This window comes from Cyprinodon tularosa, unplaced genomic scaffold (assembly GCF_016077235.1).
Source record: "Cyprinodon tularosa strain WSP-4 unplaced genomic scaffold, ASM1607723v1 ctg88, whole genome shotgun sequence".
NCBI lineage: Eukaryota > Metazoa > Chordata > Actinopteri > Cyprinodontiformes > Cyprinodontidae > Cyprinodon > Cyprinodon tularosa.
Genome location: NW_024039651.1, coordinates 2345468 through 2363850, shown reverse-complemented (window position 1 = coordinate 2363850; position 18383 = coordinate 2345468). Strand labels below are relative to the sequence as shown.

Below are 18383 nucleotides of genomic sequence, written 5' to 3'. Positions count from 1 at the left end.
CATGTATGGATAATGACCTAATAGAATTGCTTTTTTGCTGGAAGTTCTGCTGGGATATAAAATCTGAACTAGTTTTGCACATCTACAGTGTGAAACCTTTACACATTTTCCTTTGCGAAATACCTCAAACTAAATGAAATCTGAAGAAGGGCATCTGTGAACATTAGATATTAAGTTGAAAACAAGATTCTAATCTTTATATTTGGACTTTGGGTGTTTTCAGTGGATAAATATGCTTTTTTTTCTACATCCCACATGTAGGGGTTTGACCTGAAATTTAAGGGTTGACGGTTCAAGCTCAGGCTCATGCTTTCAGTGTTTTTGTGTCCTCGGGCAAGACACTTCACCTGCATTGCCTACTGATGGTGGTTAGGAGGGACTGGGGACACCAGTGTACAGCAGCCTCGCTTCTGTCAGTGAGCCCCAGGGCAGCAATGGCTACAATGTAATTTGTCACCATCAGCGTGTGAGTGTGTGCGTGAATGACTGAATGTTGTGTAAAACACTCTGGTCAAGTCCTCTGACTTGAAAAAGCACTGTTATTTGATTTCAGTCTTCAATGCTCTGCCTCTATTCAGCATCACTGTAGGGTAAATCAACATCCACCTTAGTTTTTTTGCATTTTGTTCCATCTTTCCTCTAATTAACTCTGAAGCACAACTTCCCCACAGGATGATGCCGCCACAACCGTGTGTCAGAAGGGAAATTAGTTTTTCAGCATGAGGTGTTATTTTAAAAATGTTTTTGGTAATATTTGTTGTTTCTAGGTTAAAAAAAGGGATATAGAGAGCTGAGGGCCCCTGCTTCTTTGATCCATTTAAGTGAACAGTCATATCGTGGTAGGTTTTGAACTTATGCCTTACACTTTCTATTTCTAGATGATATATTTTTTTTGGTTCAAAGCTTGGAATATTGTTATATAACCTAACCTTAATCCTCATCAGGACTTTATCTCTGGTCTGTCTGCTTTGTCCTCTTCCTTATTCTTTTTTGATTACTAATATTCTGTAATCTCTGAAAGCTTCACAGAAAAGATGGATTTATACCGAGCTGAGGCCACATTTGCATTTGTTTAATAATAATGCAGACCTTGTAAGGTTACTTGTTTTTTCAGAAGTTCTATTGTGAAAAAGTATAAAATAAAACCCATATCTATGCCCTTTAAACTAGCAATGATGTGCTACTTTGTGGTGGTATGTCACCTAAAATCCAAATCAAATGTGTTGATTTGATATGAAATGCTGAGAATTAAATACTTTTATAAAGCATTGGTATCATTATGAATTATCAGCTGTCTAGGATGTACTTGCAAGAACAAAGCCAATGCATGGATTGTAGTATTACTACAAAGGCCTTAAAAGTATAAAAATCTATAGTTACATGCTTACATAACAAAATTATGCAGGTAATACTATTAAACTCAAAATAGATCCCTAATCCTATCTCCTAAACCATCACCAGGGAATTTATGAATTTACATAGTGCACTGATTTCAACTGCGTGACAAGGTATGGGGTGACCCCTGGGTCAAAGATGTATTTATATGAAAATGTGAGTGCTTTCAAAAATGTATTGCTAAGACCAAAGGACATAACATGGTCCATCAGGTCGTCACTGGTTATACAGAGGTCAGACATGGGGCTAAGTAGAGGAGGAAGAATTTGTCTTTTTTTTTTAATGAAGAAAACATACACTATATTGCCAAAAGTATTTGCTCACCTGCCTTGACTCACATATGAGCTTAAGTGACATCCCGTTCCTAATCCATAGGGTTCAATATGACGTCGGTCCACCCTTTGCAGCTAGAACAGCTTCAACTCTTCTGGGAAGGCTGTCCACAAGGTTTAGGAGTGTGTTTATGGGAATTTTTGACCATTCTTCCAGAAGCGCATTTGTGAGGTTGCACACTGATGTTGGACGAGAAGGCCTGGCTCTCAGTCTCCGCTCTAATTCATCCCAAAGGTGTTCTATCGGGTTGAGGTCAGGACTCTGTGCAGGCCAGTCAAGTTCATCCACACCAGACTCTGTCATCCATGTCTTTATGGACCTTGCTTTGTGCACTGGTGCACAGTCATGTTGGAAGAGGAAGGGGCCAGCTCCAAACTGTTCCCACAAAGTTGGGAGCATGGAATTGTCCAAAATGTCTTGGGATGCTGAAGCATTCAGAGTTCCTTTCACTGGAACTAAGGGGCCAAGCCCAGCTCCTGAAAAACAACCCCACACCATAATCCCCCCTCCAACAAACTTTACACTTGGCACAATGCAGTCAGACAAGTACCGTTCTCCTGGCAACCGCCAAACCCAGACCCGTCCATCAGATTGCCAGATGGAGAAGCGCGATTCGTCACTCCAGAGAACGCGTCTCCACTGCTCTAGAGTCCAGTGGCGGCGTGCTTTACACCACCGCATCCGACGCTTTGCATTGCACTTGGTGATGTATGGCTTGGATGCAGCTGCTCGACCATGGAAACCCATTCCGTGAAGCTCTCTGCGCACTGTTCTTGAGCTAATCTGAAGGCCACATGAAGTTTGGAGGTCTGTAGTGATTGACTCTGCAGAAAGTTGGCGACCTCTTCGCACTATGCGCGTCAGCATCCGCTGACCCCGCTCCGTCAGTTTACGTGGCCTACCACTTCGTGGCTGAGTTGCTGTCGTTCCCAAACACTTCCATTTTCTTATAATACAGCTGACAGTTGACTGTGGAATATTTAGGAGCGAGGAAATTTCACGACTGGATTTGTTGCACAGGTGGCATCCTATCACAGTTCCACGCTGGAATTCACTGAGCTCCTGAGAGCGACCCATTCTTTCACAAATGTTTGTAAAAACAGTCTGCATGCCTAGGTGCTTGAATTTATACACCTGTGGCCATGGAAGTGATTGGAACACCTGATTCCAATAATTTGGATGGGTGAGCAAATACTTTTGGCAATATAGTGTACATGTCTGTTTATGGTTAGAGTTAGCACAGTTAGAGTAATTAACATCAATGGCTTACCAGTAACCGAATGTAGCTCTATTAGTACCATATAGAATTAAGCAGCAGTTTAAATTTAGGAAACATCCTGACAGCAATTTACTGTCAAAAGGAAGAATGAAGGAACAAACTCTCTCCAATATGCTTTTTAAGCACATCCTAAAAATAAATTAAATGGATTTTTGATTATGCATCCAACGCTGGATTTGGGAATGATGCAACGTAGAATGCCTCCCACGAGTGATTATCCAAAAGTGTGCACCATCATTGCGGTTGAAATGATGTGTCTCACCCTGTATTGAACAGTAATGGCAGCCTTCACAAACCCAGACTAAAAAAGGCCAGTCAGAATAAAAGCTTTTGTTCCCAGAAACGATAGAATGTCATGTATCTTCAGAGCCACCCTTGAGTCAAGTTGCTGTTTGTTTCTCAGAAAGTTTCATCTGCACTACAAAGATGAAAGAATCATCTTCATCAGTTGCTGCCTTCAAGGGTAATGTTCAGCTGTCAACTTCTATTGCAATACCCTATTGTCTATCTTGTGTTGAGGCTGTAGGGTAAGTGCTTTGTTTTTCAAGGACGGGCAGCTCCGACGGGGATGGAGATGCCCACTGATGGGAGGGGAATCAATTTATCACTATGGCACTAATAGCTGCCTATCATCTCTAATGTGCGGAGAGTCAGCAGCCTCTCCCAATCTGGCAGGTGGTGAGTTATGTTGGGAAGGCCATAAAATATCCAGTCCAGTGCTTCCTAACAATTAACAGGGAGTTAAACAGACGTCATAAACACCTTTACAACACAGGACAGGCAGCCTCTTTATGAAGTTAGGTGTGTCTCAGAAACTGTAAAAGGTGAGCTACCAAGTTTAGAAGCATTAGAATGAATCTACGCTCAGAGGGCATGGCTAGTTGGGAAGATTTTTGGAGATGCTGTTTGTAAAGAAAATATAACCGGAATATTTAGAAATTATGGTAATCTGAACAGAGAGATTAATTTAATTTAGAAAAAACGTAACCTCTGAATGCAGATTAGAAAGCTTTAAAACAGCATGCAAGCAACATATTCATGTAGTTCCTCTTTCCCTCCTGAAAAGTTTAGTTTGCATTGATTTGGAAGCACAGAAAATGTATTTGCATAGGTTTTGAATGACGTTGTAAAGCTTCCCTGCTGACGTGTCAAAGGTCACACTACGGACTAGATGATCACCTAAGCATTAAACATCCATGTTGTTTGTTTAATTTGCTTCTTTTCACTTTTTCAGTTGTTTAATCTGTAAAAAAAAATTTATCAAAAATACAAATTCCTTAACAAAGTTTTCCTCAGAGGAAACAAAATCCTAACCTGACAACAGCCAGATGCATGTCTCGCTCCGCCTAGCCCCACTCACATACAGTACATCTGGAAACCCGCCATAGGAATTGCCTTTACTGAAGGCTGGGCCTTATCAAAACTCCTTGCATATGATTGGATAAGCCACTTGTCTGTCATCTTTATCGACGTGCTATTTCAACCACTCACACCGAAGCTAACCCGTGATGCTGTGAGAGGAGGAGCCATTTGGTAGATCAAGCTCTTGCCAAATCCGGTTGGGAGAAGGGCGAAAACATCGTTTCCACCAACAAAAGCCTTCAAAGCCGTTCTCTGATGTTCTTTTAATGAAACAATATCAGATAGATTGGACAACACAGAAGAAATAGCAGCATCAATGCTAACGCTTGCTTCCTCAATGCGAGCCGCCATTGTTGTTGGAATCTCACGGTCGCTTCTCCACTCCAGGACACACCCGCCCTGCATCCTGATTGGACAGACCATAAATTCGGTTGGGGAAATCACTTTCAATGAGCGGGTTCCCAGATGTATGTGAGTGGAGCTAGGCGGAGCGAGACATACATCTGGCTGTTGTCAGGTTAACAAAATCCAGCTCTTAGACAAGTTATATATTAAAGGAGAAACTAAATAAAACTATCTTGGGTGTTGAATAAAATGTGGTTAGCTATAATTTTTTATAAATCTGAGTTTAATGTATTCAAAAGAAGCAGATATCTAATGATACACATCTTCCACCAAGAATCGGTAATATTCAGCCTGTTTACTGGTTAAACAGATAAACAATGATTCAACGCACACCAGGAAATGTAGATTGGAATGGATAAAAAAGCCTAATATAATACTTAGCAGTACAAAATGAAGGTTTTAGTGTGGCCATCATGTCACAACTCAAATCTGATTTAGATCCTATGGCATGACTTAGGGTTAGCAGTTTATGTTATTCCTGTTACTTTGTTGACTTATTTTCTCAGCATTTTGATTCATACCTTCAGTATAAAACCCACAGTTTTATTCTTTGCTTGTCTTTACCTTCGATGTATATTTGTGGATGGATGGACAGACGGATGGAAAACGGAGGCCTTTGCAAATAAAACAACAAAAAATCCAAGTGCTCCAAACTAATCATTTTAAAATAACACTAAAAGTGTTAAACAGTAAACAATGTTAATAATTTGTAGCAACACTCTTTAAATTCAAAAATAAAGTTTATTTTTAATATTTATCAGGGTGAATTTATCTGACACTAGTGAATCATGTCAACACCATATACTGTACCAGTGTTAAGACTTATCCAGGATTTTTGGACAAGTATAACTGAGTATCATCAGAGAAACAGGAGTAATTAATCCCATGCTGTTTGATACAATATAGCCATAGCTGGCCTGGGGCACGCTGACAGAGGCAAGGCTGCTGTAAACAGCCACTACCGGGTCCTCTGACCACTAACACTTTAACAATGCCAGATAGGCATCTTGCCTAAAGACTCAACAACTGAGCTTGGATTCAAACCGGCAGCCCTCCAATTACAGGATGAACTTTTACTTTCTACACTACAAAGTAAAAAGTCCACTGATGTTATCATCAATAAAGTTATGGCGTAGTTGTATTAAACTTAAGAGCAGAATTAGGGGCTGCAACGTGCCATAGTGACTGTATGTTCTCCCTGTGCATGTATGGGATCTCCCTGGGTACTTCACCCTCCCAGTCAAAAAAAATGTTAATTGGCTTCTCTAAATTGTCCATCTGTACAAATGATTGTGTGTCTCTGTGATGCTCTGCGACAAACTGGTGACCTGTCCAAGGTGCAGCCTGCCTTTCACCCATAGACTAGAGGAGATAAGCGCCGGCCTCACCCTGACAGAACCTATGACCAGTGTTCCCACCAGCTGACAGCAGCATGTCCCGATGAATGGATGGTAGAGCAGAATTAACACCGTACTTTCAAGATACAACCTCAGTATTGGACATTTTATGCATTTGACTTTTCTGTTCATCTTGAAGCTTTAAAATTGTTTATTTATTAATTTCCTGTCAAACCGTTTTTATACTTAAAAGACATTTGTGGCATACTTCCTTTCAGGTGGTAGGAACAGTGGTCCTAGTTTGCACTCTTGTTGTTTTTCATTACACACTGATAATTGTTACTCAAAGAGAAATATTACAATATCTATAACAGGATATGAATATGACAGGACAGAATATGATGGGAGAAATCACTGCTAATTTCTCCTTATCTATCATCAGAATCTGTTTAAACCACCAAAGCAATATTACAGTTTAAAGCTTCTGCAAACATTGATAGGGGTAAAATGCACATTTCTACATTTTAGCAAAAAAATCCCAGCCTGGGTAACTGGCTCATGCATAGAGGATGATAGCGATATACATTAATTGCCTTTTTTGGTAAGTTGTAGAGATATATTGTCTTTTTTGTCAGATTTTTACATTTGAGGATCAGCTCCTTGCTGAGTTTTATCACTGTAGATTTAGAGTCAGACTATTCATCAACATTTCAAGTAATAATGGAAAAATTATGCCCTCACCCTTTTAATTCTTTATAAATTTCATATAAATAAAACTATAATTCTAAAAAAAGGGTTGAAAAGTTTGCTTTAAAAGTCTTCATTTTGCATCTGACAACTGGAGAGATAGAAAATTTGGGTTTTCAGATTTTCCCTTTTTTTTTAACACTCTCAATCACTTTTTCTAAAACAAACCAAGCATGAAAGCAGGGAATAGCTGCAGCTGAGCGATGGATAGAAAGAGGCCAAGCTGTGCCTTTCAGAATTTTTGAAGACAGTTGTATCTCAAAAGTGATGATTTTCAGTTAGTGTGTGGATCTCTGCGCCCATTTCACTGACATGCAAAAGACCAAGACAGGAAATATGGCAGCACTTGACAAGACTTTCTGAATGCATTACCTAAAATTATTCTACGATGAACTGACATTCACTTTTCAAGTCAGATAAATGAACAAAGATTTGATTGTTTTTGCTGTGGAAACTGTGTGATGCATTTATTTTCTGGTTCCTATTTAAAAATATGTTCACTTTACACTTAAAACCAACTCCTACTCTTGAATATTTCAATATGTATGCCCTCTCGGATATAAGAGGTTCAAGAGGCGCCGCTGGTGATGACAGACGGCTGCTGCACACTATGGCCTCTTATAGTCCTTAAGTGCAGAAAATAGTTTCCTTTACTGCTCTCTGGTAGGCAGGCTGGCAGAAGTAATGGAATTCTCCATTAGCCTGGGCACGCTTTTTGCAGTGGCTGGGTAATCCCTGAGGGTTGCTGTGGCTGCGGATATGCCCCAAATCCTCTGGTGATCTGAAAACAAGCCTCTAACCCCCCTCATGCTCGTGCCACGCTCTATGGTTCTATTCATGCTGTTTAATGGGAGGTGATTATAATCAGATGCCACTGTTTTTTTGGCTTGATTTTGTGCTTCCGCTGTGAGGTATCCCCCACGGTTCTAATATGGTATAAGGAGAATAAATTTAAGTACTTTTAAAAAATATTATTTTATATCAAAAAATTGCACAGCAATAAAACATGATGAAATGTCCTGAAACTGTAGTGATAAAGTGAGTATATGCCATGATGATAAATTGCAATGGCTTTAAACTTAAACTTGATACACGTGCAGTTTTTACTCTTATTTTAACTGTCCAGTTAGAGCTGAAGAGTTGGAAAAAACACAACCTGATAATATAGAATAGTATAGAATAGAATAGAAAATCCCTTTATTGTCCCACTATGGGGAAATTCTGATGTTTACAGCAGCAAAAATATTATAGAAAAAAGTGGTCCCACAAATGTGGACCTTAGAAAAATTTGTAATAATAACATATTATCCATTCATCCATTCTCTGTCACACTTATCCCAAACGGGGTCATGAGGGGTGCTGGTGTCTATCTCCAGCTATCTCCAACCATTCACGCACACACTCACACCTAAGGAGAAATTAGAGAAGCCAATTAACCTAACAGTCATGTTTTTGGACTGTGGGAGGAAGCTGGTGTACCCGGAGAGAACCAACAAATGCTCAGGGAGAACATGCAAACTCCATGCAGAAAGACCCTGGGCCTGGGAATCAAACCTGGAACCTTTTTGCTGCAAGGCAGCAGTGCTACTCACTTGTGCCTCTAAGCAGCCCAATAACGTAATAGTGATGAATTAAAAGATAAACAATAAAATACTGTACTGCACAGTGTTTTAACAATAAAAAAATGTGCACCTGAAAAATGAATAACCAATATACAGCTATGGACATTTTGACAGTAATGGATATTTGAAAATAACAGCAACATCAGAGATTTGCAAGATGACAACAGCATGTTATTTAACTGACTAAGATAGAAACTATGAAAAATCAGCATGAATCAATTTATTGAGGTTGTTGGGAACAGTCAGGGTTAGAAAGTCTTACAGCTGCTTGGTGGAAGTATCTGTGATAACGCCCCCTGGTGCATTTAGGGTTCAGCAGTCTGTCCGTGAAGCTCTGCAACAGCATGGGTTGGGAGACATTATCCAACAGAGATGTTAATTTAGTTAGCACCCTCTTGTTTCCCACCTCCTGCTCTGAGTCCAGAGGGCATCCAATCACAGAGCTGGCCTTCCTGATCAGCTTATCCAGGGATATGATGGTGTTTGTTGGGAATTTAGGTTGAAGGATATAACATTGGTTGTCCCTTTATTATGAATCTTGTTGGGGAACAGGCAATTGCTAATTGTCTTGCCATAAAGGTCCATGTTTGATGACATTAAATTTAGCACATAAGTATTTCAGTGATTTCGATAATGGTTAAGGCTTTTTTAGACTAAAGTCTAAGTAAGTCAAAGCCTCATTGACACATATAGGGTGCAAAGGATGTCCTGTGTTTTCTGATGCAGTTGTTGTGAAGAATTTACTTCTTGTTCTAAGAGACAGGTTTCAGAGATTACAGTTCCCCATGGGCGGGGGCTGCATAGTGGTCTGATGAAAGGGCTGATGCTTTGGCTGATGTTCTGCTGGTAAATTTCTGGGTCATCTGCCATCTTTGTGGATGTTACCTTTTCAGCTAACACCAACCTTACCATTGTTGTAGAGAGTATACCATTTAACATAAACTGTGATCCCTGGTGTCTGTGGCATATTCTAGCTGTTTTTTGTGCTACGCCATAAAGGAGGAAAAAACCAAAAAACAAACTGGAATTGCAGGTAACCAGTCTGTATAAGAGACTGGTTACCTTTGAGTTTGAGTCTATATAAGACTCAAACTCACTTTGGATCCAGACATTTGAATTGAGAAAGCTTCCTGGAGAGGTGGCGAAACGTCTTCAAATCTTGGAAACCATGTCCAGTGGATATTTTTTGAACTTTTACGGAATGACTATGACCTGGATGACTGAAAATCTTCATCAGCAGGTAACCAGACTTTTGCTCCATTTTTCTGAAGACTTTTTAACACCTAAGAGTCTTTGTCAGTTCTGTAGGTTTGCACTAGAGCAGCGTTCAGCAACCCGCTTCTATTTAATGCCCCCTTTGCGGCTCCCTGAAGCTCTATCAAAAATGTATGAAAATGGAAGAATATAGATTTTTTTTTTTGGTTGTTTGTTTGTTTTGATGTGCAGGAGGTCTAACATACATTCATTGTGCTTCCCAAATGCTGTACAAATTTGTGTCATACATAAATTCAAACAATAAATGTAAATATTTCTTTCAATAAAGATTTTTGCATAGCCTGCAAAACATTTTTCAGCATGACGTGTTGGCTGACAGGTGGCGGTAAAAAAAAAAAACGGCGGGTGTGTCCCAGGCCATGGATCCAAGGAAAGATGTCAAATAACAAAAAGAGTAATTTGTAAAGGCAGTTCCAGGTAAGGCGTGCTAAATATTAAGCCAACCTCCAAGTTGGGAGTGAGAGAAAAAGTGCGATTGCAGAACTTCTGGATAAATGACAGGAGCGCAAAGACACATTTCAAGAGTAGATTGTATCTCGAAACTCCACTGAGGATATGAAAAAAGTCTTTTGTTCTGCCAATTTACTTATGAGTATGCTTGTGCAACGGTTTATCAATGTTGGGAAGGTGAAACCACAATCCTCCTTCTCTGTTCTGTTTTAACAAAGATGGCTTTATTTACCCCTCTTTCAAACCATCTGTCCTCTCTGTCAAAAATCTTAACGTTGTCGTTGTGAAAGGTGATACCCTTGATTTTGAGGTGCAACTACACAACATAATCTCATCCTAGGCTGCAGACTCTCCTGTGCCGCTCCGTGCATATGTACAGTATAGTTGTTTGTTTCTCCAATATAGGAGTTGCTCTAGAATGCATAAACAAATGGCAAGTGGTTTGTCTTTGCCATGAACCAGTTTTTGTCTGAGTGTGTTGTTGGGTTTGAATTTCAGTGCTACGCTATGTTTAAAGAAAATCCTCCCAAGTTTCTCAGAAACTGCTTACACATATGGAAATACAATGATTTGATTTTGTTCTGTTGGCCAAGTTAACAAGTATCCAGTTTGAATAACCACATGCCTCAAGTGATTTCCTGACATGTTTGCATTCTTTTCCTTTCTCCTCTGCAAATGAGGAAAATATTGTTAAACCGCTAACTCGGAGTTCTTATAACAAAAAGTTTTTGTTTGTGGTTGACATGACCCAAATGTCTGAGAATTTGCACAAGCACAGAAAACATGATTCAGGAAAAGCAGAGCAGGAAGAGACGTGGTTCCCAGATTTTACTAGCATCCATTGATTAAAGCACCTGTGGGATATACTCGAACAATATGTCCAATATTAGGAGATTCTACCTCACTTCTGACAAGAATTAAAGTATCTACTGCTAGGATTTTACTGCAAGAAACTACAATGCCAATCCTGATGTTTAAGTGACAAAAGGTGTAACCAATTATTAGGTAGGCATTCATAATGTTATGCCTGACTCATGGAGATTATGTTTGTGAAGCAAGAGCTGGCAAATAAATAAATATATTTTTTTCTAATAAGACTGATAACATTTCTGAAATGGAATTAGAAAATGAGTCATAGTTGTGGATGTCTGCCCTCTGCAGCTCCAGACACATAGTTACCTCCGCAGACAGCTGTCTCATCATTCAATAATGCAGCCGGAGGGTTTTTTGCCAATCCATTATGTATATCTAAGCATCCCCTCAGCTTGATGAGAGCCAATCCCTACGTTTGTCTTGTATCTGTTCGATATTGCCCATCTGACTGCTTTCATTCCCTGTTGCATAGTTTAATTTTAATTCCGTGTAGTAAACAGGTCATACCCGTGGTTCAAGGCGCTGTAAGCTGAATCCGTTTATAGGATCCATTTTTCACAGCTAACCTGAGCCAAGGGATCTTTAAAAGGTGTGAATAAATGGTATGAGATTAAACTGAAATCTGAGTCTGCCTGTATATGACACAAGATCTATTTGTAATTCATATAACATCCAGGGAAACATCCAAGCTGCAGCAATGCAAAGAGCAACTGCAGTGCAATGTGTCAAGTTTTCTTCTGTCCAGGTCTCTTCAGTTCTTCTTTACTCATAGGGTGATGGATATCTCACTTGTTGTCATGACAATGCTGATGTATTTTGATATGAAATGCATGTGAGGCAGATGTCCTTCAAATTATAAATGCATGTGACCCAGAAAGGAAGTAAGAGATTAGAAAACAGCTATGCACAGCTTTTTTCTAAATAATGGGTTAAAAAAATTCTGATGTTTGTCAGATGTTCAAGTGAGTGAGGTCTAAGCTGCTTGCATCTGTGTTAAGAACCAAATGTTTTCACCTTAACTGCATGTCAGCCCTGTATTGTCCACACTAAATCATTGCAATGAAGGTCCTTGCCATTTGCACTGTTAGCAGCTTAGAAAGCATCACCATAATGCTGGGATGCTGAATGCTCCATAAAGTTTAGAAAAATGCAGTGTTAGGACTGCTGCTTGACAGCCAAGTGGGAATGTCTGTCTTGCAGATTTCGCTGGCTTGCATGAGTGACAAGTTTCAGCCTCTGTTGGAGCCGACTGGAGCCAAGTGTGTATGAGGGGAAAGTCAGCATCTGAAAGCTTCTCTACGAGAGCATGAATCCCTCCTAAGCTGACTGAGCTGAGTTCGATTCTCACACTGATAGCATCACTGCTGTACGACAGGGAGAATTGCCTCCTGTTCTCTAAATCCTCTCTTTATCTTTTGATTAACAATCGAGTAAAGAAACCAAGGAGACAGCTTAAAGCCTCAGATGTACAAGGTTTTATCAATGACACATTCGGTGCTCGAGATGAATTGAATTGAGCCAAAATATGGTGTGAAGTAGACACACATTTCTTCATTTTCTGAGAATAGTGGCTATTTTCTCTGTTCTTCACTTATCCAAGGTTTTCACACCTATTTTTATTCCTCTGACACCCCTCAGCTGCTATTTGAATCCAATGTGCTGCCTATCTGATTGATAGCTCTTTTTCGTGCTGCTAAGCTCCAGGTGCCACAGTAAAGAAGGGTTAAGTCTCCAGGCTCTAACAGCGGTTATGACCTCTTAAAGAAATGCATTTAATGGCACCATCTAATAAAAAACCTCACCTGTCCAGTGGTCTCTTCAGTATTAAGAGCTGTGCAAATGTGTTCCATCCCTTTGATATATATAAATATATATATATATATATATATATATATATATATATATATATATATATATATATATATATATATATATATATATATATATATATATATATATATATATATATATATATATATATATATATATATATATATATATATATATATATATATATATATATATATATATATATATATATATATATATATATATATATATATATATATATATATATATATATATATATATATATATATATATACACTATATTGCCAAAAGTATTTGCTCACCTGCCTTGACTCACATATGAGCTTAAGTGACATCCCGTTCCTAATCCATAGGGTTCAATATGACGTCGGTCCACCCTTTGCAGCTAGAACAGCTTCAACTCTTCTGGGAAGGCTGTCCACAAGGTTTAGGAGTGTGTTTATGGGAATTTTTGACCATTCTTCCAGAAGCGCATTTGTGAGGTCGCACACTGATGTTGGACGAGAAGGCCTGGCTCTCAGTCTCCGCTCTAATTCATCCCAAAGGTGTTCTATCGGGTTGAGGTCAGGACTCTGTGCAGGCCAGTCAAGTTCATCCACACCAGACTCTGTCATCCATGTCTTTATGGACCTTGCTTTGTGCACTGGTGCACAGTCATGTTGGAAGAGGAAGGGGCCAGCTCCAAACTGTTCCCACAAAGTTGGGAGCATGGAATTGTCCAAAATGTCTTGGTATGCTGAAGCATTCAGAGTTCCTTTCACTGGAACTAAGGGGCCAAGCCCAGCTCCTGAAAAACAACCTCACACCATAATCCCCCCTCCACCAAACTTTACACTTGGCACAATGCAGTCAGACAAGTACCGTTCTCCTGGCAACCGCCAAACCCAGACCCGTCCATCAGATTGCCAGATGGAGAAGCGCGATTCGTCACTCCAGAGAACGCGTCTCCACTGCTCTAGAGTCCAGTGGCGGCGTGCTTTACACCACCGCATCCGACGCTTTGCATTGCACTTGGTGATGTATGGCTTGGATGCAGCTGCTCGACCATGGAAACCCATTCCATGAAGCTCTCTGCGCACTGTTCTTGAGCTAATCTGAAGGCCACATGAAGTTTGGAGGTCTGTAGTGATTGACTCTGCAGAAAGTTGGCGACCTCTTCGCACTATGCGCGTCAGCATCCGCTGACCCCGCTCCGTCAGTTTACGTGGCCTACCTCTTCGTGGCTGAGTTGCTGTCGTTCCCAAACACTTCCATTTTCTTATAATACAGCTGACAGTTGACTGTGGAATATTTAGGAGCGAGGAAATTTCACGACTGGATTTGTTGCACAGGTGGCATCCTATCACAGTTCCACGCTGGAATTCACTGAGCTCCTGAGAGCGACCCATTCTTTCACAAATGTTTGTAAAAACAGTCTGCATGCCTAGGTGCTTGAATTTATACACCTGTGGCCATGGAAGTGATTGGAACACCTGATTCCAATAATTTGGATGGGTGAGCAAATACTTTTGGCAATATAGTGTATATATATATACTGCTTATACAGTTTTGGGATTTTTTTTCCTACAAATAGCTCCGCTTCTGCCAAGAAAAATGCTGAGCGTCTGCCAGTAACAAATTAAAAGCCTTGCTACATCATTTCTATTGGATTTCTGTCTCGACTTTAACTGGACCATTTAAACACAAGAACATGATTTGAACTAATTCTATTCAACTGTAGCTCTGGCAGTATGATTAGGGTCATTGTGCTGGACTCTAAACTTCCGGCCAAATCTCAATTCTTCTATATGTCCCACGTTTAATTTCTATATTACCCTAACCTTCCTCCCATCAGGCCAGGTCACTATGCGTTTAGTGTGCTCCACAAATATTCACAATTATTTTCTGCAAGCATTTTTGCAAGTGTTAAGATTAAATTCATTTTAAAGTTGTAATGTTCTGTCATGGAACTTTTGCTGTAAAAAAAACTACATTTTAATATCTAAGGAATAATCCTTATCTTCAACTAGGAAATGAAAAATGTCACATACAATATTTCCATATAAATCATCAGCATTTATTTTAGGTACTATTTTTAAGTATTTAAATGATTTCTATGGTTACAACATTATTTTATTTTAATCTGTAATACTTGCTATTTTTTTCTAAAGTAAAAAGGTCTAAATCCATTTTTCTAAAGTTGTTGAGTTGTGAAGTTTTTCTACCTAAGTTTCTTAGATGTACAATGTGAGCAAGTAGATTACGTCAGAGTTTTGGGCCGCACAGAATAGACATCGTGAGCTGTGAACTTTTAAACCCTGCAGTTTCATCATGCAATTTGATCTGTAGCTGCTTGCAACGATTAAAAATATGGCACAGTGTATGCCTGGCTTAATGTTACTTCAGCACTACTAGATTTTATCCCCTCTTCTGTGTGGGGCTCAGACAGACAGGTAAAAAAAAAGCATGTTTTGAAAGTAGGTCAAAGTTGATTTTTAAATTACTATACATGGGACAAGTCTGACTTTAGTCCTCATCCCTGTGTGTTCATGCTGATGTGTAGAATGACTTGCTAACCATATACATTTTTTTGTGTGTGGGGGCCAAAAGTTGCCTTATACTTCCTCACTTTATCCCTAAACTGTCTGCTTTCTTTCTTGGGCTGTAATACTGTTTGCTCACAGATGTAGCAATTCCCTGAGGCCTTTGCAGAGCAGCAAGATTTATACTGAGATTAAAATACACACATGTGTCTTGTGAGTATCAAGGTACTGTAGGAGACTAAATATATATATTCACACCACAGTATCACACATCAGTAAAATGCATTTACTTATTTGGTTGCATTGTGTTAGAATTCCAAAGGTTTAAGTGCTACGAATACTTTTGAAATGCAGGGTAAGATAAGTCTAACGCATGGTTTTAGACTCAGTCAAGCAGTGTTAATGCTCCCAAATAAATTTATTAAAATTATCTTGATGTCTCTCTGCTTCCTTTAATGCAGATATCTTGGGATCACACGGCCTCTCACCTACCCAGCACGTCAGAATGGTCAGCTGATGGCTAAGATGATCCTGGGAGTGTGGCTGGTGTCAGCATCCATCACCCTGCCACCTTTCTGTGGATGGGCCAAAAACGTCCACACGGCTGGCGTGTGCCTCATTAGCCAAGACTTTGGTTACACCATCTACTCTACAGCAGTAGCCTTTTACATCCCTATGCTGGTAATGCTCTTCATGTATTACAAGATTTTCAGAGCAGCTCGGAAGAGCGGAGCCAAGCACCGCTTCACAGACTTGTCACGGCGCGAACGCCTTGAAACGGTCGCTAACGAGGCACTCCGCATGCAGGGCCTTAAGCCACCCGGCGTGGCGGAGGAGTGCGCCGCCTTGTCTCGCCTGCTGAACCGCGAGCGGAAAAACATCTCCATCTTCAAACGGGAGCAGAAAGCAGCCACTACACTCGGGGTGATCGTGGGTGTCTTTGCTGTGTGCTGGCTGCCATTCTTCATCCTGACCACTGCCAGGCCGTTTATCTGTGGGGTGGAGTGCAGCTGTGTGCCCATCTGGCTGGAACGCACTCTGCTCTGGTTGGGGTATGCCAACTCGCTGATGAACCCCTTTATCTACGCCTTCTTCAACCGAGACCTGCGCTCCACCTACCGTGACCTCCTCCGCTGCCGCTATCGCAATATCAACCGTCGGCTGTCTGCTGTGGGGGTGCACGAGGCTCTTAAGGTGTAAACCTGGAAGAATAACCAGCATAAAATGTGGCAGAAGGTGTTTCTGTTTTTAAAATGTGTTTATTGTCTGCGCACACAGCAGACCTGTAGATAAGGCACAGACTAATGATGGAAACTCTTTCTTGGTTGTTCTTAAGCCCCTCTATGAAGCCATGGAGACAGCAGGATTACTTCAGTTTGCAGATGATTCAGTCATTCTATTTAAAGAAAAAAACAACAGCATTGTGCCTCCTTGATGGGCCACTTATACTGAAGCTGCTTTTGTGCACATGCCACAATTACATCCTAGCTCCTGATTTATGGTGTGATATTACAGCAACAAAAAGAAATGACATGTAAACAAAAACAATTACCCTGGGGCTTTCAGCTAGAACAAAAAATCAATTAAAAAGATTTCTGTACATAAAATAAAGTGGTGTTTTAGAGGGAAGAGTTTTTGTTTTGTGGCACAGTGTCTTTGAGTCATTCTCTTTTCTACATGGGTGTTATAAAATCCACCATAAAGAGACATTTCCTGTTCTTATAATGGAAGAGTTCATTACTCTTAAACACACAAATGGATTTCTGTAAAATATCTATGTGAAAATTTTTTTCTCACATTTCATTGTCCTCATCAACCAAAACCTACATTTGGAAAAGAGCCATCTTCAAAAACTGTTTTAATGGTTTAGCCAAACATAAAACTACACGCTTCAACTCCTTCATTACTGTATGTGTCAAGAACCTAAAGACTGTACGGGGGGTGGGGGGTTCCTACTCTGGTCACTTTACCTTGATCGGTCTCATTCCACAGTAGCTCCTGACCTTTTCACTTGAACAATTGCTCTGTTCCTGAGACTCTTGTTTTTCACTGGTTGTCAACAATGTTTCCATTCTTGTTTTGAAGTCAGGATGCGGTCATTTCCCTGCTGACTAAGCTCCCATTTTAAACTCTGCTGTGACCTGTACAGTATAAACCCTTGTCAAATATCACCATTGAACAGTGTGTGGCTTTCTCTACCTCAATTCTTTAAAAATACTGTACATTTCTTTTTCAAAACATAAGTACTGCTGTTTTATTTTTTGACTGACTGATATTTTCTACTATGTAAATTATTCTGTCTATAGCTGCATATGAGTGCTCAGTGTGACCGCTTTGTCATTACTTCTAAAATGTTAGACTGAGGCAGTGTATTTCATCACTTTGTAAATAAAGATACACTTCAAATGTCACTGTGTATCAATCCGTAACACGACATTAAGAATGCTTTGAGAATATATATGTATTATTTTAGATACCATGTCCACTTCCTAGTTGTGGATCATGATACAGATTTTTATGATGGCCGACAGGTGCCAACGCACAGCCAACAATAAAATGGGCTCCAAAAACGGAGGCAAAAAATAAACATATGCATCAGAAAAACGCTGCAAACAAAATAATGCAGCATTCACTTAAGTCGAGGAAAATACCAATGATCAACAAAACAAATCCATGTTGCAATCACAGAAAAAAAGTATATATATATATATATATATATATATATATGTATATATATATATATATATACATATATATATATATATATATATATCAATGCTATTATTCTATAACTTAAGTCCATCAATGTGTTTGAAAATGAAATGAAAGATAACTAACTTCTCCTTTCTTCCTCTAACTTTCTTTTTAAAAGATCTTGTGTTAAAGCTTGACCAGTTTGTACAAAAGGTCTGGTCTGATATAGTTTTATTCTTTGTTTGACTCTCTCTAGTGG

General features: G+C 39.7%; 1 protein-coding gene across 1 annotated transcript in view; it reads left to right on the top strand.

Moving 5' to 3' along the window:
- Positions 1 to 18086, top strand: part of htr7c (5-hydroxytryptamine (serotonin) receptor 7c) — a 53033-nt gene extending 34947 nt beyond the window's left edge. The window contains exon 2 of the mRNA XM_038273591.1: positions 15892 to 18086. Coding sequence (XP_038129519.1) covers positions 15892 to 16630 — 739 coding nt within the window. The 3' untranslated portion in view covers positions 16631 to 18086. The remainder of the gene's footprint in view (positions 1 to 15891) is intronic.
- Positions 18087 to 18383: the final 297 nt, after the last annotated feature.